At 42.7% G+C, this 24079-nt stretch overlaps 1 protein-coding gene across 3 annotated transcripts in view; it reads right to left on the bottom strand.

Moving 5' to 3' along the window:
- Positions 1-1428: 1428 nt before the first annotated feature.
- The window catches only part of sema4c (sema domain, immunoglobulin domain (Ig), transmembrane domain (TM) and short cytoplasmic domain, (semaphorin) 4C), a 129710-nt gene continuing 107059 nt past the window's right edge, over positions 1429-24079 (bottom strand). For all 3 annotated transcript variants that reach the window (XM_088009081.1, XM_088009080.1, XM_088009082.1), the window contains 9 exons: positions 23291-23442; positions 20440-20615; positions 15999-16143; positions 15422-15635; positions 9423-9538; positions 8095-8252; positions 7217-7308; positions 4301-6979; positions 1429-2737 (listed from right to left, as the gene is read on the bottom strand). In XM_088009081.1, the coding sequence (XP_087865207.1) occupies positions 6084-6979; positions 7217-7308; positions 8095-8252; positions 9423-9538; positions 15422-15635; positions 15999-16143; positions 20440-20615; positions 23291-23442 (1949 nt within the window). In that variant the 3' untranslated portion in view covers positions 1429-2737; positions 4301-6083. The remainder of the gene's footprint in view (positions 2738-4300; positions 6980-7216; positions 7309-8094; positions 8253-9422; positions 9539-15421; positions 15636-15998; positions 16144-20439; positions 20616-23290; positions 23443-24079) is intronic.

The following is a 24079-nucleotide window of genomic DNA, read 5'->3' as shown; positions in this document are numbered from 1 at the left end:
TTTCCCTTTTAATAGCGAGTTAAGTGAAAACACTGAAGCAGATTAACGAAAATAAAGGGAGAATTTTTATGTAATGAGTTCCCAACCTTCAAATTCACAAATTATCTTTCTCCATGTGTGCTAAATTCTGAGGTAGTCCGGTTTAAAGCGCGTGAAAGAACTTTGACCATTTCATTAGGCTAAGATCTAAACCTTTGTAGCTTTTGCTGCTCAAAGTCAAACCTCCAAAGCTCAAGTCTCTAACATGTTTTCTTCAATTAATGTCTTTATTTCCATTTTTTCATCAGTTCTGACCAGGTTCCCTGCCCCCACAGCATGATGTTACCACCACTATGTTTCACAGTTGAAATGATGTTGCCATGGTGATGTGAATCCCTGCTTTTGTCGGCCAAAAAAGTAGTTTTCTTCTCATGGTTCTTCCACTAAATCAAGTACTTTTTTGTTTCTTGGTTTCTAGATTCAATGCTTGACTCATGTTTGATGTGTATGAGCCTGTTGCCCTTTTATTTCGGGTCTCAGACTGAAAATGGCAAAAACTTTCCAGCAATTTAACACTGTCGAACAGGAGATATCTGGTTCTTGGAGCAGTCGCCGCAAGCTCGATCTGTCCCCAGCATCTTCCTCTGTCACACCGACCCTCCATCATTGTTTTTTCCCTTTTCTGCCTCCCTGGCAGCTCCATATTCAATATCCTTTATCAAACACGTCCACTATCTCTTCGCCGCAGATGTTCAAACCATCTGAAACCTGCTTCTAAGACTTGGTCCAAAACAACTGCTCTACCTTAAAGCTGCAGTATATAACTTTTTATAATTTTTTTTTTTTTTACATATTTGTTAAAACTGTCGACATGTCATGACAGTACAATACGAATCAGATAAAATGTGAAAAGATCAATCTCCACCATTTTCTCCCTGACCTACTATCTCCGCCGTCTGAAGAAATGCACCAAAAACAACTAATCACAGCCAGGAGGCGGGTCTTAGCGCTGTCAATCAATGCTGCTTCATGTAATAATGGCAGAGAAACAACTTGCCGTGACAGGAAAACTGTTTGTCCGCCGTCATCAGTGGCCATGCTAACTAGCCTAGCATTAGCAGTGCGTCACTCTTCCGTCTCCAAACTTTTTACCCTCACAGAACTCTTTTCTTCATATTTTTGTGCGCTTCCTCTTGAGATTGAGTTGTCATCCACCTTCTGTCTTCTGTGTCTACCTCTTATTTAAAGAAAATATAAGTTTATCTGAACCTTTTCCAGTGAGCTGTTTCAATTAGCTCTTCCCTTTTTTTTTTTTTTTTTTTTAGTTTTGAGTCTTTGTAACACCAGCTCGGTCATTTTCCCCTTAAATGACGTCTTATCCACATGTAAAATGACTGTTAGTCATAAATAAATGGCCATTCCCTCCATAACAAACACTCAAACTCCAAGTATGTCTATTTTTTTATTTGTGTATTTATATACACATATAAAAAATAAGGACATATGTACAATGATAATAAATATTGACAAGTTTGTACAAGTGAAATAAGTTACTTAAGATATTTTAAAAACAAACTGAACAATAACAGGCAAAAAAAGGGAAAATGATTCAAATAATACTAATAATGCAAGAACACAGCAGAACCTTAAAGCCTCATGGGAGAAATAATCCAAACATTTAAGAGCTGAGGAACGGCACATTAAGAACGTTACACATGCATGTTTTTCAAGCTTCAGACCTGTCTTCTTTGTGTTTTTACGTTTTCTAACATTACGTAGTGAAAATAAGCCCGATTTGTAAAAAAATAAAGGAGAAATATTAAGACATAACCAAGTACCAGTGTAAAGAGCTCATTTATTCTTTAGCTTTTTTTTCCTTTTTCTTTGCCTCAAGAGATTTAAAAATAAAGTGAGCAGTTTGTTGATTTGCTTCAAGTCAGCAGCTTTGCTTTCCGGTTTCAGGGGGTGAAAACGGTTTCCAATTTCAGCATTTCTTCATGTTGTGGAGATGAAAAAATATATATGTGTGTGTGTATATGTTGGCCCAGGAGATCAGTACTGACATGTAAACAGGAAACAAACAGCAGCTTCCTCAGTTTTCAGACACGTTTCGCCTTTCGCTTGAGGGGAAGTTTAGCCGCAGATAAAATATGCAGGAAGGCTGCTGACACCAGCTCAGCGCAGCAAAGCGGACGGATTGCTGAGACTTAAGATATCGATCTGGAATCAAATAAAACTTATTCAGGAATTTCGACAGGAACAAAAGCAACTGCAGTCTACTTTGGCGTTTTTTTTTCTTTTCTTTTCTTTCCAGAAAGGTGAAGAGGCACAGAGAAAGTAAACATGTTGAAATACAGCCATGAATTTACTGTACAAGTCTTGAGGCGTGAAATTTAGCTGGCTTTTTTTTTTTTTTTTTTTTGTCTTTTTTTTCAAGAGATCTTTAGTGTTGCACAACGTCAGAGTCTGGAAAAAAAAAAGTCCAAACAGGGATGGAAATTTTTCACTTTTTGTACAGGGATGATCATTATCAAAGGTGTGCAGTCCACTTGCAGAGAAGATCATGCAACAGTAGGATGAAGTGCTGATGGCTGTCGACCTCCTCAGTCGTAGGGTTCTTTAGATTTTTTTTTTCATCGCTCTGTACACAGTGGGAACAACACAAGGTACTTTACTTTCCAGCTCCTTCATGCGTTCCTCCGGTCTCCACAGGCACATCCACAAGATACACGATGAAAAAAAGAGTAGAAAAAAAACACTGCAAGGAAACAAACAAGTGATGTTAGTATCAGCAGGAAGCTATATTTTAGTAGCTACAGTAGAGCCGTTTCTTGCAAAAGTATTCATACCCCTTGAACTTTTTCATAACTTTTTTTTTTTTTTTTTTTTTACATTGAACATGTATCGTTTCCTTTCCACGCCACAATTATGCTCTTAAAATCCAAATAAAACACGTTTGGAGTTTGGGAAGTGACAAAAGATGATTAGAGGTTGACCAATGGAGCCAAGTACAGGCGCAGTGCATCCGTTAAGTATTCCCAGTTCTTCATTTCTTCCACATGTCTTGTTCCAAATCATGTTCATTTGGTGAAACGGCCCAAAGATAACTCAGCGAATCTTGTGGCATCAACAAAACACTCAAATATTTTTTCCCCACATTGTTATAATTGAGAATTTGCGTGTAGAATTTTGAAGAAAGAGATTCATTTATTACAATAACGTACAATTAGATTTAGTACAATTTGGCTCAATTATTGCCAGAATTGAGAAATAAGTCAATTAATAGCAGGATCAATTCAAATGAACTCAATTATTTCCATCTACATGATTTATCGTTTTTCTGTTTCTACCAAAGACTGGATGACTAAAGTCTTCAGTCTGGTGCTTTGGTCTCCACTAGACCTTTGTTTTTAAAAAAACAAAACAAAAACAACAACAACAAAAAACAATTTTGTAACAAACATCATTATTCATTTTATTTAACATTTCTGTTGTTTTGTTTGTTTATTCTGGATATTTAAAATGTCTCCCAGTTCCAGTGCTAAATGTTCATTAGAGTTTAAAGTTTGTTGATATTTCAGAATGTGTTCTTGCATTATTTAAAAGTTACAATTATGAAAGTAATTTTACTTTGTGTTATTAATGTCGTAAAGCTTCCTTGGGTGTTTTGAAAGGCGCTGTCAAATAAAATGCATCATTATTATTATTAAACACTTTGAAAAACCTTTCCCCTCCATCACCTGCACCTAGAACTACTGAAGGAAATGGCATAAAAACCTCTGAAGAAGACAAAGAGCACAACTTCCTCCTTCACCAAAGGTAAAAAACAGAATGGTCACGCTTTAGCGGTTGTAGGATTTCTCTTTTGTTTTACCTAAAAGACCGCAGGGCATTTCTCCCACTAGCACTAGAGATGTGCGCTTGTTTTGGTTGTATTTACCCAGAATGCACTGCCCTATGAGCTGCTTCCTGTTTTTGGAGCAGTCTCTGGCCTGCTGTGGTTTGAATGCATTCAACTCATCTGAACGGAGACCTAGGCTTTTAGATGGACCAAAGTTAACTTTTTTTAATTAGAGTTCGATTACGCGTCCACATTTAGGCCTAGCAATGATATAATCGTTTATGAAAATCTGCTATCGTGTCTTATTCACACCTCTCCCAAGCGAACCAGAATTCGAATAAAGCAGCCCAAACAGAGCTGCTGTGACTGCACCCTAAAATTATGAAAGTCATTTATTCTTTTCCAAAGAGATCATTTGCACTGGAAATCTTAGTAGCACTCACAATCCTATTTTAAAAGAGAGAGAGAACAAAAAATTACCTTTCACTTCTTCGTGGCATCTTTCCGCCTGGGGCCAGCAGTTTATCAGCATGGCAGCAATCAGTCTGTCTGTCGGTCCATTTCCTCTATTTTAACACTGAGTGAGTTCTTGTAGTGTAGGTGTGTGTTTCAGTGTCCTTCCACTGCATCGGTCCACAGTAGCCCCGGCTCAGTCTCTAGGCTTCGGGTGAAGGGAGGTCGGGGGTTTGGGGCTCCATGGGCTCTAAGGGTGCTTCACATTCGCTCTGTAGTCCTGGATGGCTGGGCTCCTTAACAATCGAAATAAGTGTGTGTTTGTGTGAGTGTGCATGCGTCGGGAGTGGTAGTCTCCTTCTTGGCAGTGCAAGTTGCCACCTTCTTCACAAAACACTGAGAAAAAATAAAAAATAAAAAAATAAAGCACTTCCTGGGACATCCACAGCCGTCGTGACGATAAGGGTTCAACTACATTCTGTGTGCCGAACGTCTTCAAGTCGGCTTCGATTCGCAATTAACTCCGCCCGAGCAAAGCCTTTCTTTCTTTACAAAGGACTGAAACGAGAGTTCACAAAGATCCAAATCCAGACACCCGTCTGTCACACGCCGCCACTCCGATAAATGTCACACGGAGCGGAGTGGATCTGAAGGTCACCATGCAGGACTGAGCGAGGAGTAATGTCACTCTGTCGTTCACAGAGGTGAGCCATTAGTCACTAGCAAACCGTTTGAACGCTGCCGTGGTCCAAAAGTCAAACAAAACGGCACGACGAAGAGAAAGAGAGACGGGAAACGTCTCAATTCAAACCGAGCGTCACATTAAATTAAATCGGAAGAAATCGAAGGAGTCCTCCAGCGGGAAAAAAATTAAAATCGAGCAGGAAAAAAAGTCTTTAAGAGATTGTCCTTCATTTCGAAACTCTCTCTTCACGTCCATCCCTCCGTCTCATTTCCTCTCTCTTTTTTTTTGTCTCCTTTCTGCCCCCCACCACACACACACACACACACACACACACACACACACACACACACACACACACACACACACACACACACACACACACACACACACACACAGCTCCTGCCACGGGGACATGATTGTCATCTTGCTTGGAGATTTTTTTTTTTTTTTTGGATCACTCTCTCACTCCTGGCTCACAAGTACAAAACCAAGGGAAGACAGGCTTCCAGCTTTTTAAGTGCAGTAAGCAGTTAAGTCTCAAGGGACACAAGCAGACGCACGCGCACACACACACACACACACACGCACGCACACACACACACACACACACACACACACAAAATAATCCATATTTCCAGTTAGTCGGCCCTCGTTGTTAACTGGTCCCAGAACAGAGGCTGAGCTCAAAGGAAAAGAACGAGCTGTGCCCATCTGAGAGAAGAAAATAACACCATTTGTTGGGCGGGGGGTTCCATGCTTGAGGTGAGTCTCCTTTGCGTTCACCTTTTTTTTTTTGTTCTTCTAAATACAAAATGTACACAAGTGGCAGTTGCACAGTGGAAGCAGAGACGGTCACAACCACGACTCTGTGTTGCCTGAAACACAGCAACTGTTGGCAAACACGGTATGCGGAGTGTGTGTGTGCTGAACATGCTGAGTGCTAATAGAAGTCTACGGAGAGCCAAACAGGCATTGGCAGAGTGAGACGAGAGAGAGCATGGGAGTGGACAGCGTGTCGCTGAAAGACAGAGAGAGAGCAGGCGTCCTCGGAAGGAGGCGAGGTAGCTTTGGTTAGATTTCTTGTTCCTCCTCAGTGGGGGGAATAAAGACGGAGGAGGGACAGGCCTAGACGGACGACTCCTCTGGGTTGGCGTCGGGCAGGACGCTCCTCTGCTGCAGGGTGCGTCTCAGCTCCTCTTTGAAGGGACTGGAGTAGTCGTTCCCGCCCACGCCCAGCCCTCCCAGCCCGCCGCCGCCAACGCCAACCCCGCTAGCCCTCTCCTCCCCCGCTGTGCTCAGGTTGAGGCGGATGTAGCCGTTGCTACCTGAGCCTCGGATGTTGGTGAGGCTGAGCCGGCTTGGGGAGTGGATGGGCTGGCCGGGAATGGCGCTGGGCGACGCCGTGCTGCTGACGCTGCTGGGGCCCAGGGCGTGGCCGGGAACGATCTTCAGCGAGCCGTCCGAGTAGTAGTAGTTGGCGCCCGTCTCCCAGAAGCGGTCTTCGTCGCTCGGCATCTTGCTGGGCACGAAGGTGGGCGGCTCCTTGGGCAGGGTGATGGGGTACACCAGGGTGCTCTCCAGAGGTTTCATGTCAGCGCCCTTCCCTAACGCCAGCTTCAGCCTCCTGCGCAGGTACAGAGCTACCACCAGGAGGAGAAGGCACGCTGCTCCAAGGGTGATGACCAATACCCAGAAGAGCCCCATGCTGCTGTCCGGCGCCCGGGCTTCCATGAACACCGGGGCGCTGGCGACAACTGCCACCTGGTAGCGCTCGGTCTGAAACTTGACCCCTTGCTCCTCGGAGTAGCAGATGTAGCGGCCGGCTTGCATCTGGCCCGCTTCGGGGACGATGAGGGCTTTGAGGGTCCGGTCAAAGCGAGGTCCTCCTGCTTCCGGGTCGCCCAGCTGCAGCTCGCGGTCGTTGACCACCCAGAAAGGCTGGGCCAAGTTGGAGACAAGCTGGCAAGGCAGCACCATGTCGGACCCAACGACCACGGTTACGTTTCTCAATCGGGAGTGCTCTGCAGCGGAACGGAAGGGTTGGAGGGTGGGGGGAAGAAAAGACAGAAGGCTGAGCTACAGGTCATCCATGATCAATCTGTGCTTAGGCAACTTTCTTCTGCTTGATTTCAATTTATTCTGTTTTATGTATTCACCAAGATGATGACAAGTCTATTTTCCATCTTCAAGCTAACTTGCTCCTGCATTGACACTTAACTCTCACCAGGGGGCACCAGTGAGGCGCAGCTCATACTCACCAGGACTGGGGATGGAGACAGGCTTATCAAACTTGGCTTTTCCACGGCTGAACCTGTCCAGCATGAGGTCCTGGGAGAGGGAGGAGGTGGACCTGGAAACAAAACAGAAAAAAGGTTCAAATTAGAGACCTGAGAGATATTTTGACACCTTTAAGGATAATATTGGGGTTTATGCTAAATTGGATTAAAAAAAAATTACATAAAATGACTAGAAAAAAAATGTTTGAATTTGTCCTCAGCCTCATTTACTTTGACACACATAAATAATATGTAGGTGAAACTCCTCACAGCGTAGGCTACAAAGGAGCCACAAGAAGTTGGATTTGAAGGTTTTTTGGAAGACATTGATATGATCAGATGAGACAAACGTCCTCTCCTTGAAAGATACTGGGTGCAGTGACATGTTTTATTTAGCAATAAAAAGAAAGATGGTAAAAGTTAAAAAGTGGGAAATGGATGAAGCTAAATCCAATAAAATCCTGGGGAAAAAAACTTTCAAAGGGTTTTAAAGACTTGAGACTGCAGGTTCACATCCGAAGCAGGATGTGAACCTGCAGCTAATACTCGGGCGAAAGCTGTAGCTGTGATTGGAGTGGAAAGTGGTTTTGTGTGGCATTGACTCAGCACTGCTGAATACAAATTTATTCAAATTTAAAATAAAATTCTGCTATTTTCCTTCCACTTTATAATCATACACCACTTTTGTGTTGTTCTATCACCTAAAATCACCAAAAATATATAAAATAAAAAACAGCAGAGCTGGTAGCTTAAGTTTCGGTTCAAATAATGTTCCAGAAACCCGTCCCTCAAGACGGCAACCGCAAGACTCGTTCGACACAAACCGAGCCAACAGGGGCAAAGAAAAGAACTCGTCTCACCCTCGGTGGAGGTCGATGCGGACGCAGGCCCGGCCCTCGTTGTCCCAAGCGCAGTAGGGGTCCCTGGCGAGCAGACAGTCTGGCTGAGACTGATAGCGGCTGCAGTTGGCCAAGGGCAGCTGGAGAACCTCGGAACGAGATCCGATGTACAAGTACTTCTACAAAGGGAAGCAAGAAAAGGCGAGGACAAAGAACGGGGTGGGGGGCCAGGCACAATCCAGAGGAAGAGATGAGGAAGAAGAGGAGAGATAAACACAGACGGAGAAGACGGGAGAGTGACAGAGTTATGGGTTAGAGGAGATAATGGGATAATCGCTCTCAATTACAATAACACACGCCCTCCTGCCCTCTTCCAATCCAATCTGGTTTGCGGCCCTTTCGCAGAAAGCCGTTATAAAATATGTCTGGCTGTGGCTAAGCCCGCATTAACGAGATAAGCAGTTGGCTTTGGAGACGAGAACACCCGGACCAAAGTCCATCGATTTAAGCAGCCGTACAGAGACGTGTGCACCAGAGGTTCAGCTCCCCGCCAGGCTAAAGTCGTGGAGTTTGAGCGTTTATAACGGGGGAGTTTCAGCTTCATGAGGTGAGACCCGATATGAAACAGGGCTGATAAACACCCCCTTATTCAACGTCTGCCGACAGATGATCCATACTCATAAGCATCAGGCAAAAGAAGGTATTAACAGATCAACACAGACAGAGGAATGGCGCTGAAAAGGAATACAAATGAACTTGAGATGAGACAACAAAGAAGCCAATAGATCTCTAAAATTATGCGATAATGTGCTGCGGGGGAAGAGGAAGACTACAGAAGCAAAGCAGGAAGTAGTTTCTACTAGGACCGAAACGATTAATTGGATTAATTGTGATGAATTCACTATTGAAGTAATCGTCAACTAATGTAATAATCAATTAATCGTTAACTGGGGTATAAAGTGTACTTTCTGTTGGTATACACACTAAAAACATAAGACATTTAGCACTGAAGACACAAAAAAGCCTTTTCACATGGGAGGAAAACAGGAAGTTCATAATGATATAACTGCAGAAAAGACCAGGAACAGCTCCTTTTTCTTCTTTTAAATCAAAGTCATTTCTCCCTCGGTTTGTTGCGGTGAATCTGTACTTTCACACACACCCCGACATATCAGGGGTGTGTGTGAAAGGCTTGCTACTCCCTTTGTTGTAACGGAGTAGCAACGTAGTTGAAAATGGATGTGAAATGTTTCCACAACTGCTTTTATACCAAAAAAAAAAAAAAGAGAAAAGATGTTACTTTAGTGTTTATGCGGCATCTGGAGCAGATCGCTGGCTGGCGTTCTTACCTTGGAGTGTGAGATGGTCAGGCTGTCCACGGGCTGGGCCGAGTCGAACAGCTGGATCTCCTCGATCACGTGGGCCTCAGAGCCCAGGATGAGCACCCTCTGCAGCCAACCCTGAGCTGCAACACAACCAGCAACAAATACTCAGCGCCACTTAGCTCTGCTCTGCTCAGGCCAGCAACTCATCCAACAAGAGCAGACTTCATCCAGGTCCAACACAACGTCTGGTCTGACGTCGATAACAATGAAATTTAAAGTTATATTTGGAGACATGATGGCAGAGTATTGATTCACTAAACAGGGGTGTCAAACTCCAGTCCTCGAGGGCCGCTGTCCTGCAGTTTTTAGATGTACCACAGGTACAAAACACTGGAATGAAATGGCTTAATTACCTCCTCCTTGTGTAGGTAAGTTCACCAGAGTCCTGCTAATGACCTAATTATTCTATTCAGGTGTGGTGCAGCAGAGGCACATCTAAAAGTTGCAGGACACCGGCCCTCGAGGACTGGAGTTTGACACCTGTGCACTAAGATCTTACTGCAGATGTTAACATCTGGTCAGGCTTTAAGTACAAAACCTGTGTGGTTTTGTTTTCCTTCCTTCAATAGATGGAAGGAAGGGAGAAGGGAAGGAGGAAAAGAAAGGAAAGACAGAAGGAACAAAGGAAGGAACGAGAGAAGAGAGATTGGAAGGAAGGCAAGGGAGCAACGAACGAAGGAAGAACAAAGGATGGGAGGAAGGAAGCAAGGGAGAGTGGAAGAGTAGAAAGGACAGATGGAAAGAAAGAAGGAAGGAAAAATGGATGAAGGGGACAACAGAAGGAAGGAACGTAGGAAAGAAGAATAGAAAGAAGGAAGGGAGAAAATATGGATGAAAGGGAGAACAGAAGGAAGAGAGAAAAAAAGAAAATAAGGAAGAACAGAACAAAGGAGAGAAGAAAGAAAGAAGCAAGAAAGCAGACAAGGAAGGAAGAACAATGTGGAAGGAAGGATGAAGGGTTGCAAGAAAGGATGGATGCTAGAAAGACAAGAAAAAATAGAAGAGTGGGAAGGAGGGTGAAAGAAAGAAGAGAAAGAGTGACATATGGATGAAAAGAAGGACTGAAATACGCAAAGAAGAGTAGACAGGACAAAATAAGGCTGAAAGGGTCAATAAAAGAAAAGAGGGAAGGACACGGTAACAGAAGGAGGATGGAAAGAAAAGATGGAGAAGAGGATGGAAAAACCTATGGATGAGTGGAAACATTATTAGATATGAAAAAAGTTGTTCATATTTTTTCCATAATAATAGATTCCTGAAGTCTAATTAGTCTAAAGCTGGAACATTGGGAACATTGGGACGGCACAGCGGTTCACTGGTTCAACTGGGATTCTGTGCAGTAAATTGACCCATGAATCTATACCAATCACATGAACTATTTATGATCAGTGGCTGCAGAGTGTTTTTATTTAAATATTCATGAAAGCCGAATAAATTCACACCTGCAACTTCAAAGGAGTTTGTTTAAATATTAATGATGAAATATGATCATGTGCAGGAAAAAGAAAATCTCTGTTGTACTTCATGGCCCTATATGAAGCTACACTGTGAGCCTCGGGCTTTAACTGTTCCTTTTTGAGCCTAAATGATCAAAAAAGCTCAGATTCCCATCACGTTTAAGACGTTTTTTTTTTTCTTTCTTTCTGAAGCACAAGGTGAAGCTCTCGGCATTAATCATATTTGCTCGTCTTGTAAAAGGAGAAGCTCTGAAATTATTTAATGATGATAACTCTACCTGTTAAAAGTTTCTGGAGAAAAAAAAACAAACTGTGAAGCATGTCGGCGGTGATGAAGTGGAGCGCGCAGACGAGTTTTCTAAACTTTTTAGGCCAGTTGGGCTAAAAATGTACCAGCTGGAAAGTCCGGCTTCTTTTCGCAGCAGAAACTATTTAAAGACGATTTTAAAAAAGATTAGCATTTCTGCTCGCTTTTAGCACCCTGGGGGACAGCAGCATCAGAGAAGCGTGATGCGTGGGGAGCTGGTGCTCCAGGAGGGAGAGAAACAAGTTTAGATCCCCGGTGATGAAGATGGTCTCAGGCGCAGCTGGTGGGGTGACCTTGATGTCTGAGACGGTCTGAAATCCACCGAGGTCCTGGTGATTAAAGGGGCAGTGCTGTGCATTTTCCAGCCACATAGTGAAATTTAAAGACCAATCAAGTAACCATGTTACCTTCAGTTGTTATAAAAAAAAAGCTACATATCTCAAATATGACTTCAAAGTAAAAACGTCCGCTGGCTAGCTAGCAAGAGTTTATTCAGATTCAGATTGACATTATTATGGTAAATCAACAACTTTACTAAAAAGAAAACAGAACAAAATACAATTTTACAAACAAATATTTGACCAAAAAAAGGAGTAGGCTGAAGTCAAGGCTTATGCAAATCCACAGACTCAGCAGCAGAGTCAACCGCCTTGAGACAGAATGTAATGAAGACCTCTGTGTGCGACTCAAACTTTTGCCTGACAGAAAAGTCTCAGAAAAAAAATAAACTAAATGGAATACAAGACATTAAATTGTCCTGCAATGAGGAAATCTAAAATCTGTTATTTACGTACTGAAGTCTAACTTACATGTTTTAAATTAATTTAAGGCATTTTAAGGCCTTAATGAATTTAAAACTTTTTAAGGATGCGTGGACACCTTGCAGGTGTGTTCTGATGGAGGGAATAAAATTATAACCTGACCTAAAGCCAGAAAGAAGTCAATTTTACTTACTAAGAGTGTCAGGCACAACCACAAGAACCCAACCCTCTCTAGCTCAGGAGGCTAGAGAGGAGCGAAACACACGTATGTTCATGTAGAGGCACAGAAAGCAGAAGGCGTATCATCATGCAGCCTCAGCTAATCCCTCAATCCCGCAGAAAAACTGTCTCTACAGTCTCTCCCTGTTTCTCTCTTCACATCAGCTGTCAGCACGCTGTGGCTAATAGCTAATCGAGCCGGGAGCCCGACCGGCACTCTGAGCGTCTGCCTGGGGCCCCTTTTGGGTTTGTGCTGCGAGGCGCGGCGAGTTGGAAGAGCGCGCGCACCTGCGTGTGTGTGCGTGGCACGTGTCTGTCCGGTTTGGCCCGCGCTCTGTCGCTGTCGCACCGTCTCCGCCCACGTGCCGCTCTGAATGGCAAACGGTTGCGTTTTAAATACCAGCGCTACTCAGCATGAGGAGTCTTGAGCGGACGAGCCGATTCCTGATCAGAGCTGCCAACATATGGGGCCCCTGTTCCTGCTGACCGGAGATATTAATTAAGCCGTGCATAGGTGAGACGTTTCCCTTGATGCGTGGAGGTGTTTCTCGGCATGCAAATGAAGGCCTTAATTGAAAGCCAGCTGAAGTCTGGCCATATGGTGTGTTATTTGTGTGCCACTGTGTCTAATTCCAGCGGCCGTCCCTGGCTGCTGCCACAGCCTGTGAGGCTCTTACCTGTTTAACGGACACCACGGAGTTCCCTCAGCACACACAAACACACACACACACACGCACACACACACACACACACACATGTTTGTTTTGCTATCTTTGTGGGGACTTTCCATTGACTTCCATTCATTTCTACTCATTTCTACAGCCTAAACCTTACCTTTACCCTGTTCCTAACCCTAACCATCACATACCTAACCCTAACCCTAACCAAAACTCAATTCATACCTTAGCCCTAACTCTGACCCCTGACCCAAAAACAGGGTTTCCCCTCGTGGGGACCAGGCTCAGGTCCCCACGAGGAGCGATTGGTCCCCACAACGTAGCATATGTCAGGAAAATCGTCCCCACAAGGTATTACAAACAAACGCAAACACACACACACACACACACCCCCCCCCACACACACACACACACACACACACACACACACACGCAAAATTCAAGCATATTCAAGATACATTCTCACCACACATATTAACTTAGGGTGCATTCACACCAGCTCTGTTTAGTCCGCTTTAATCAAACTCCAGTTCCTTTGTCTGGAAAGTTTGGCTTGGTTTGATTAAGAAGGAGTGTTGGTTTGATGGGGACCAAAAAAAAACAAAAACAAAAAACAAAAAAACAGAACTAAACAAAAAAAAACTAATCCTGGTACACCTAAAAATCCTAGGAAACGCAGGGAATTCTGGGTAATTACAACTAAAACAAATGAGCTAAGCTAGGGCTAGCTCGAGCTAAGCTAAGGCTAGCTTAGCTCGAGAAATGGCTTATCTTCACAAACCTCCGGATTTGAAGAAAGTTACAAAAACTGTTCTCACTTCCGGCATAGAAATAATTTTGGGGATTCTAACTGACCTAAAACAATAAACATTTAATCTGATTTAACTTCAGCCAGTGAAAGAAAAAGTGTCCGTCTTATTTTTTTTATTAGATGAATGAAAATATCTGGTTTCAACTGTAAATGACACTTTTCAAATTTAGGCTTTTAATCGAACGTTAGATTGAACTTTGTTACAAAACTGTGCAGTTTGAATATCAGGCACTTTCAAGGACTTTATAGAGAAATCAAGGAGCACTTTCCAAACCTTGTAAACACTTAAAGGAAATTCAAGGATTTTCCACGCGACACTTAGAAGATCCAAATAAAAAGAAACGCCGACCGACATTATGTAATCAAACATGACAAGTCCAGTTCTGGCCAGAGCTCGTAAGGCCTAACTCGTCCGTGTGCAACAGATAACAGAGACGATTCAACACTGTTGCCTTTTTTTTGTCTTCCTCTCCACTAAAGATGGGGAACAGGATGTTCTCTCGGGTGGCACTGCTCTGCAAGGATCAGGATGATTTGCAACCAGGGAGCACTTTTTATCAGCACACGTCAAAACGCCTCGGAGTGCGAAACGTCGAGTCTGAGGTGATGAATATGAGCTGCATTCTGAGCCGGAGTGTGAAGGCTGCAAGTTTGATCTTAAGTTTTTTTCTGTTTGAAGAGTGCCTTTATCTCAAATGTGTTTGCGTTTTGCTGCAGATACCCATTGCAACGTTTGTTTTATTGGGATTTTATGTGAGACAAAGCGGTGGATAATTGCTAAGAGGTCAGAAAAAGAAGCAGAGTAAAGAATATGAAATGTAAATTGTGAATATAAATGTAACCAGATGCATTTTAACTGGATTCCGAAATCCTAAAGAAAAATTAGATGTAGTGACTCTTGCAAAATAAATTTCTTCAGAGTCGTTACAAATGGTTATGGAGCTTATTTCTTAAACTATGACTAATATTCGGGGGATGGCAGAAAAGCCGTTATTCTGAATTGTTTATCTCTTTCTTTCCCTTGTTTTTAGATGCCAGCGTGGCGCTGCTGTTTTTGAATCATTGAAATTGGACCAAACTGTATTCCTACGATCAGTACTGTACATTTATGTCTTACTCTTTCTGTATCTTGCAGCTGCTGCACTGCTGTGCTCAAAGAACTAAGTATATCTTCTCTTAATATTGATGAAAAAGTACGAGTTATAAATTAAATAATCTGCTAATGGAGCTTTTTCATCAATATTAAGAAATCATTTATATAAAACAAGCTTCTATATTCTGCAAAAAAAAAAAATCTTTTCTATAAAAAGTTAATTTTATCTTGTTTCAAGTGTATGTAGGTGTTTCTTTTCCTTGTGAATTAAGTGAAATGTCATTTGAAAGATTATTTATATTTCTTTATAGGTGTTTATATTTTCTCATAAGTGAAATAATCTGCCAGTGAAAGCAGTTTTTCATCAACATTAAGGGATTATTTACATAAAACAACTCCTACGTCTCAATGAAAAGTTACCTATAAGTCAGTTTTGTCTTATTTCAGGTGTAGTAAGATAACTGCACCAGACATTAAACCAAAAACTCTTGGTAAAGTTTTGTCTTTGCAGTGTAATGAGGTGAAATGCCACTGGAAGACTACTTTTTTTTCTTTTTTTTTTTACAGGAGTTTATATTTTTCCATAAAAACACACCAATGTTTTCCCTGATATCCAAGGTGACGGAGCCTCTCCCTACCTGTGCCGATGAACAGCATGTTGTACGCCCGCTGGTCCAGGCCGCTGACCCGGTCCACCGCCAGCTTGGTGAAGTTGACGCCCTTGGTCAGCAGCAGGGGGCGACCCAGAGCTTTGTCCTCCATCAGTGGGTGTTTCTTGGCGAAGTTGAGCGTGGCGTCGGGCAGCTGCAGGGAGCTGTTGTAGCCGTTCTCCCTGTCTGAGTTAGTTATGCACTGCGGCGCAGGGAGAGGATGGAGAGACGGGGAGAGAGAGAGGAGAATGGAGGGAAGGAGACTTCTTAGTTGGCGCTGGCGCAGGTTGGCATGGTTAGTTGGCGTGGAGGTTGACTGCCCTGCCTCCCCGCCGTTTGCTCCATTACCTTCCTTCCTTTCCGTCCTGGCCCATTATGCCCTGAGCTTTTTTGTGACGTGCCAGCTTCAACTGTTTTCCACCTCCACACTTCTCTCTCTATCACCTGTTTCTTTTCCTCCCCGCTGCCTCCCTCATTACCTCTCTCATCCCACCTCTCCTGCTTCTCACGCTGTTTTTTTTCCTGCTTCCTGAAATGTCCCTGGACTCTGAGTGGGGTTTCGTACCGATCCGGGCCGCGGGCTGGGGGTGGCGCCCGTGTATCGCCCCCATCTCTGGGACGCCTCCCTGTACTCCTTGTAGGAGCCCTCGAACACCTTCTTCACGTCGCCGATCTGGTACTGGCACACGGCCGACACGTCCACATCGCCCCTGAAACACGACAAGAGAGGAAGGCAGTCAGCCGTGTGCGGCGGGGAAAAAGTGACGGATGAATTATCTGTCTGCTGAATGAAAGCCTGACACGGGCCAAACGGGACGGAGGACGTGAAAATAAGAGAGAAACGTCTGTCACTGGCATGTCAAGTGAATGTGAGCAACAAAAAAAAGTCATTTCTATACATAGAAATATGTCTTGTAAAAGGGTTTTAACAAATCCCATTGCTACTAATAAAGCCGCCTTTACTTCAATGTATCTCAATGGAATCTACTGCAACAAAATGCTTCAGAAACAACCTAAATGTTACAAACGATATCCCAAGTTGGGGTATTTCTGTCATTTATCACAAAGAGTTCTTGTAGAGTTTTGATTTGATTTGACAATCGATTGTTAAACTTGAAAACTGATGTAGACAGGCGTCAATTCAAAAAAAGTCAGAATTCTCATTTTATTTTTATTATTATCTTCCAGTCTTAGCAAAAGCTCTTTAAAACAAAAGACATTTATTATACATCTCAGTACAAGACATGTTCCAATGGTACATTAGCAAAAGAAACGAGTGACGACCATTTTAGTAGCTGGATGCACAAAGCTGACGTTGACACAACTCAAAAATCTGTGATGGCGGCTTACGAAATCCCAGCCACACTTTTCAGATTCGCAAACAATTTTGAAAACTGTCTAAAATGATTAACTTTCCTGGCACTTCACGACGTCGTTGCTGCATTTTGCGCCGCTCTGTCGCATGAAATCCTGACGAAATCCGCTGAAGTTTGTGGTTGGACGGTAACAAAGTGTGAAAAAGAAAAGGCAGACAGATTGTGTCGGGAGAAGCTGGATTATTCACGCTGCTGCAGTTTTTGTATTGAATAAACTGCCATATTGATACATTTCCCACTTTTTTGTGGCAAATGCATCTGATGTTTAAACTCTTGTAAATAATTTAGGCAAGTGGCGGCTGCTGTGACTCAAGAGTTGCATTTCGTTTAATATTGAGGCTATTTTTCTTACACACACACACACGCACGCACACTCGCATACGCACACACACATCTCACACAGCAAGTGGGACTAAAACTGGCTGTTGACTCGTGACCCAGGCAGATTAAATTACATTTGTCACCATCATATGACATTTGATTTCCATTCTCATCGCCTGGGAATGAGTTTCTTTCCTTTCTGTATTCAGCCACTCAGACACTGACATGCAGGCAATGCCGCTTACCAAAATAATGTTGTGCACTTGTACTCAGGGATCTGTAAAAGTCACAATTTTCAGCCTCCTGCTGTTTTTTGTGTGTGTTATTGTTGGAAACATTTATTGACGTACACGGTTTTAGATTTAGCTTCAAAATGGATTGCACACTGCAGTGCTTTCACAAAGCTGCAAACAACAGAATAAGATTGTTTTTATGAGCTTATGTCGTGATTTATCTGGATAGGGGCAAATTGGGAGGAGAGCTGCTGATTTTATAATGTCAAACCTAGACGGCGGCATTAAATTCCTAATGGGTTAAGCAAAAAGCATCGACAGTGACCTTCTGACTATTTATTTCCATAATGTCACGTTATCTTAATGTTATCTCTATCAAGGTGAGGCGGCTATAGAGCCGTTGCAGCATAACGTCACACGCCCAAAATCCCGCGCCCTCTTCCTGCTGGAGGGCAAAAAGATGCTCACTGATGATGACTACCGTTGGTTTTAGCTGTTCGGTTGTCAATATACCACGCTAAATCTTAAATGTGTGATATGTAAAGGAAAAAAGAACGGAGTGCTTTTGCTACTAATAGTCAACACTACGACGTCAGGAAAAAGATTCAATAAAAAAAAAGTAGCTATGCTAGCTTGACTTTGACAAGCTCAACAAGTAGATGTGCTGTGCTGTGTGTTTTGGTTTAGTTACAAAATAAAGAAAAAGGCGACTCGCACACCAACTCTGACAGATCATCAGTAGAGCAGCTGCTTAAATTAGCTAACCAACCACCACTGTGTTAAATCAGCTAATATCAGTGGTAGCTAATCTACCATAGCGGTCATTTAATACTTGCAAAATAAACAACGAGCCTAAAAACATAAAACTAACAGACTAAATGTTCTGTTCTTCACGTGGGAAATGTTTATTTTCTTGGTGGTGAACTTCGGTATATGTAGAGGCGTTGTTGTCAGTTGCTATGACACCAAGTCTGTGTGTAACGTAGCTGAAAAAGAAGAATAATACTAATGTCTGAGTTGCTCTTCAACTGTTGTTCTGCATTTTGTGGCGCAGTGCACTAAATTAATAATCCCTACATCTCCAGGTTTCAATTTAACTGAATCGTTCTACTGTTGCAGCGCAGCTATGAATGTAAAAGAACAGTCGTTTTTCACTTCAGCGTTGTGCACATGCGTGAAATTTTCAGATGAAACAATAGCATGCAAGGGGTCAGTAAGGTCGAAGCCTTTCAGCAGCTGAAGAAACCCCAAACGAAGAAAGAAAGCTTGCGGTTCAAAGCCGCGACACGATATCTTACTGAAGAATACAAAAAGCTCACTTCAAAGGCGTCCGCCTGGAGACAGAGAACATCTCAAACTTTCCTCCAAAAGAGTCCCCACCCCCACCTGTACCTGGCTGGGACCACTACAGTATTACAATTGGTCAAGCAAATTACAGTCTTTACAAAGTGGCTGCAACATCTAAAATATTAAATAAGTTTGCTAAATAGAAGAGAGAGGAAGATGTTTTCGGCATGTCTTATAAATGTTTAAGAGGTCTAATTTATGGAGGAAATTACCAGGGCTGTGATGGATTTTGGCTTCCAGGGGGAAATAAAGCAGCTGGGTTGTGACGCTGAAACCAGAGGGTATATCTGTCAGCTGTAATCTTTATTCAATAGTTTAGTTAATAGTTGTAAATTGCCGTCGTATTTGTGTTTATGACGGAAAGATTTAAATCTTACAAAGTACTTCTGGTCTCTTTGGAAAAAAAAATCTTAGGACATTTGAAATAAGGTAAAACTAACTTACGAGTCACTTTTATAGCAAGAAATGGGAGCTTGTTTTAAATAAATAATTGCTTAATACTGATTAAAAAAACTACCAGTTCTACCAGGAGATTTTTTCATGTATAACGAGACATTTTCTCCATATTATAAGTGAACTATTACCTTTTAAATCAATATTAATCTCCTGTATCTTGCTGAATAGTTACTTGTAGGTTGATTTTGTCTTTTTTTCCACACTAATTTGCTCCATAAACTAGACAAAAATACTTGGTAATGTTGTTTGCAGTGTTGTAATGAATCAGAGTTGATGTTTAAAATCATAATGTTGGCTGGTAAATAGATAAATGTTATTGCTCCTTTTCTCCTCTCAGCTTCATCTCCCTCAGATCAGTTGATCTTAGTTGTCCGAGGTGGAAACTACAGGGAGACTTTTTCTGTTTCTGTGTTTAAACATCAGACAGACATCATTATTTTATCCTCATTCTCCTTCTCCTTCCTGTCTATTTACTGCGCAATAAAGACCACTAAACTTAAAAAAATAAAAGCACATCTTTTATGAATAGTGTTTGGCCCTGAGTAGTGGCTCTTTTTAATGTCTCTGTTCTGTTTTAAAAGTGTTTCATGTCTTGGATTTATCTGTTTTATATATCAGGACCTTTAGCAAATGTACTGTTTTTAAAAAAATGTGCTTTATAAATATATTGGATTTGGACGTTTTAATACTCCTACAGTGGCCAATAACTGTACTGACTGAATAAATGTTGGATTTATCTAGTTTTGATTGTTTTTTCTGTGTATGTTATGCTTCTGCTGTAAACATGAAATTATCCTCCAGCGTTTTCAGTGTTTCTCTAAGTGGAGACCTCACCACCGTGGTCCTGACGCTGCGGCTCGTCGTTGTCGTAGAATCTTTCAAGGTCAAGACAACGGTTCTCTTTAGGAAACAGATTTATCGCCATTTAAAACCACATTAAATCTGTGTGACATTCAGCCTCTAATAAAAGCAATAAAAACATATCCAAGGACGCCCGAGTGGTGCGCGCTCTAAATGGCTCACATCTGTAACAGTAATAACTTAAATTAAAACCCCACAATTACACTGTAAATATCTAATCACACAAAGTACATCAGAGGAGCCATCTTATCAGAGCGACTCGCCGCTCGGCGATATCATTAAGGGCTTCTGACACGTCGGCGGCGGGCGGGCGGCGGAGCACTAATGCGGTAATTAACTCTACCGCTGAGTCTGAAATATGGAGTAATGCATCTCCGGCGTCCGGCCGCGTGCCTTTTCCTCTCATACTGACCACTGAGCGTGAAAGATGCCGTAGAAGGTCGTCCCTCGCCAGTCGGGCCCCGGCAGCGTGAAGACGGCCCGCAGGTTGTTGAAGGAGACGTGGCGCTCCGGCAGGGAGCATTCCAGCCGGGCTTTCTGGAAGGTGGTCCACTTCTTCTGCAGGGTCCTGGTGCCGCCCAGATCACCCTGAAAGAACCACAAACAGCAGCTGAGCCTCCCTCTTTTCACTCCACATGTGGTCCACTTTGGATCTGAGGTGAGCCTTCGGAGCCACATAAAGATGGTTACAAAGTCGGCCTTGTATCGCCTTGTAGAACATTTCTAGGATTAAAGGACTAATGTCCCAGCAAGACCTGGAGAAACTCGTCCATGGGCTTGTCTTACTGCTGGACGATAAAAGTTACTGCGATGATGTTTTTGTTTCTTAGACCTTTTCCAAGCGATAAAATAGTAATGGTAATAGTACACACTCTTAAAGATCAGTAAACATTCATTTGTAGTGAACATTTAGTAATGAACTTGAAGACATTTTACATAACCAAAAGAAATAAATATCAGAAACAACAGATAAAGTGAATTATGACATCTCTATAAACAAAACTGTCCTTCAAAAACAGGGACTGGTTGAGACTAAAGACTTTTTGTCATCCAGAGAAAAACAAACAGCCATTCAAATGTAAACGATCAAGCTGGTTTTAATTTATCTTGTTATTAACTGAATTATTGATTATTGTGACAGGTCTAGGAATGAACAGATCTCTGTGAGATGTCCACAGTTTCAGATTTTGCATTGTAACTTAACTTTGCTTCAAGCTTTTTCTCCAGTTTTATCCCTGACCTGTCTGCCGTCCTCCTGGATCTTCATGACTGTCTTCGTTCTCTGATGTTCTCTAACAAACCTCGGAGGCCTTGACAGAACAGCTGGACTTTTACCGAGACCAAATTAAACACAGATGGACTTCATGTACTAATTAGCTGACTTCTGAAGGCAGTTGTTCTTTGACTGGTCCGTATCGACACGTTGTTGAACAACAACAAAGACGGAAACGACATCTTCAAAGCCAACGCGGCAGAAAGAAACAGCCGAACTCTGCTTTTTCGTAAACTGATCAAAGTAATAGTCCGCTGACAACATAAATATACTCAAACGGCAAGTCGGTGGTTTAAGCAGACGGATATTTCTTGGTGCTGAACTCAGAAATGTAGGATTACAAATGATTTTTGCTGAACCCTATTTTTCAATCTGGATACGCTCTTTAAGCTCCCAGGCTTTTTCTTCTTCTATTTCTTTTAGCGCTTTGTTATATTGCATTTCATTAGCCTCCCCTTCACCCCATCAAAGACAAATATCATCTTTATTCTCCCTCTTTATCTGCTCAGCAGTAAATCTGTTCAGTTTGCCCCCGCCGACTGAACTGTTGTAATTGCACGTAAAGGCTTTCAAATCCATTCTGACCCTCAGATATTGAAGCCTGATATGAAGGACAAAAAGAAGGAAAATAATAACGCTCATTAAAAAAAACAAAAAACGGTAAATGTGTAGACAGGTGGTGCTGGATTGTATTCTTCTTTGTGCTCAAAGGAGACCCAATTTGTTGAATCGTCCCTATTATCCTCTGCAGATGATGTAAAACAGGATTTAGAAGGTGCAAATGCATGTGGCGCAGCAGCAAAACTCACAGAAGCAGTGCAACGCGTGCTAAGCTATCGGGATATAGTGTGATCCAAACAATTCAAACATCACAGTGCATTAAGGAACAGTCAAGCACGTCTCAGCGAAGAGGCTGGTGACGTGCGGCCGTAAGGACGGCGCAGCATCAAAGCTAATTAGTTTTGCTAATGAGGCCATTTATTTTGAAAATGAATAATTAATTAGCAGATATGTCCACGTCAGTGTGATTGTCTCCGCAAGGTGGCGACGAGCCGAGAGTGTGTTGCTCCTGCTGCTTTGGGTTAAAATAAACGATTTAAAAGCCACTGATCACTCTTAATCTCCTTTCTTTGTTTGGTAGCACGCGCTCTCCACTGTGTTCTTCTACTGCACAAGATATCCAACTGTTTTGGTTCCTACTGAACATGAGTTAGCTTTGTACAGCTAGCTTACGCTGCAGTGCCAAGGCTTTTGGGGGGTGAATTGTTTTGCCTTCTTTGAAACGTCTCAGTCTTGTTGGAAGGAGATCATTTTCCCAACTCTTTCCACAGATTCTCAGCTGGATTTAGGTCTGAACTTTGACCCGTAGTGCAAAGCTGGCAGGTCTGTGCCACATCTGCATGCCCAGAGGGAGGTTGTAAAATTTAGCTTATTCTTTCTTGTACAATAAATCAAACTCAGTCAAATTAAATAAAGTGAGTCTCAATAGTTCAGTCCAGACTTTGATTAGAGACCACTGAAATGTGTTATAGCAATAAACTTGATTGATTGCTTAATTTGAAGTGGCTGTAATTAGTTGAACTGTATTTTATAGCGGGGTATCAGAGTTAAAGGGGCTGAACATGTTGAATTAGTGCAGTAGAAAATCCATCTATCATTTTCCTCTGCCTTCTACTCTCTATTTTATCAAAGTGAAACACGGGGAATACTTTTGCTTTGCCCTCTGCACTAGATTATTCCTGAAACTGCTCTCTAGTTGAAGCCCACGATGGTTAGCACATTATTAAGTTCTCAGAAACAGCTGCCAGCACAGCTGGACGAAGCACAAAACAGCTGATTCCCAGACGAGTCTGCAGAGAAGCGTGAGTTCACGTCAAATCCGTCCCTGCGCTCCTGTATTAACTCTAACTGCATTAGCTGAGGCCAATCGGCGTTGGAATCGGTGTGTGTTTACGGAGCCCGGGCCGGCCTCCGGGACGGATCGGGTTACCTTGCAGACGCGGGCCACTCTGGCCACGGTGAGCTCGGTGTCGCAGTCCAGCTCCAGCGCTCGCTCGCTGAAGAAGAAGTAGATCTTGTCGTCGTCGCCGTCTTTGCTGCCGCTGCTCTCCCTCACCAGGGCCGAGCCCACAAAGTCCGGCTCTGCGGACACACACACACACACACACAGACACACACGCACACACACACACAGGCACAAAAAGGAGATCAGAGGGTGTATTTTTACTTGGCTGACATATATCACAAGTGAGCAGAGACGGTTTCAGCCTGCAGGCCTGAATCACACCCCGCGCTTGCTAGCTTGACACGTCCATCTCATCCTCTGTCGGCCTTTCTCACCTCCTCCTCTATTTGCTTTCATCATCCCCCTTCGCCTCACCTCTCCACCAGTCGTTTCTCACGTCTCTTCCTCTGCTCACTATTAGCGATCCATTTTGTGTTTTCCCCTTTCCTCAGTCACTGCCGTCTTCTTTTTTTATGTCTCTGTGTCTGGGCCTCATTAGGTTGTAGATATTGCTTTTTCAAGACAATCACGCTTTTTTTTTTAAAGAAAAAAATCTTAGCTGCTTGGGGCTTCAAATTCATTTTTATGCCAAAAAGTTTTTTTAAAAATATATATTCTGTGAACTTACTGGCTGCCCAGACAGACCATTCTTTTTAAGGTAGGAGTCAAATTTTCAGCCGTAATGGGATGGTGTAAACTCTTCACCGAAGCCCAGACCAATTGAAGGCTTTTAGTTTGGTCAGAAATGGCTTAAATTGAGGTGAGTCTGGTTTC

This window comes from Poecilia mexicana, unplaced genomic scaffold (assembly GCF_051168715.1).
Source record: "Poecilia mexicana isolate PSO_F unplaced genomic scaffold, ASM5116871v1 scaffold_9, whole genome shotgun sequence".
Classification (NCBI taxonomy): Eukaryota; Metazoa; Chordata; class Actinopteri; order Cyprinodontiformes; family Poeciliidae; genus Poecilia; species Poecilia mexicana.
Note: the sequence above shows the minus strand (reverse complement) of the source record. Positions and strands in the feature narration are given on the sequence as shown.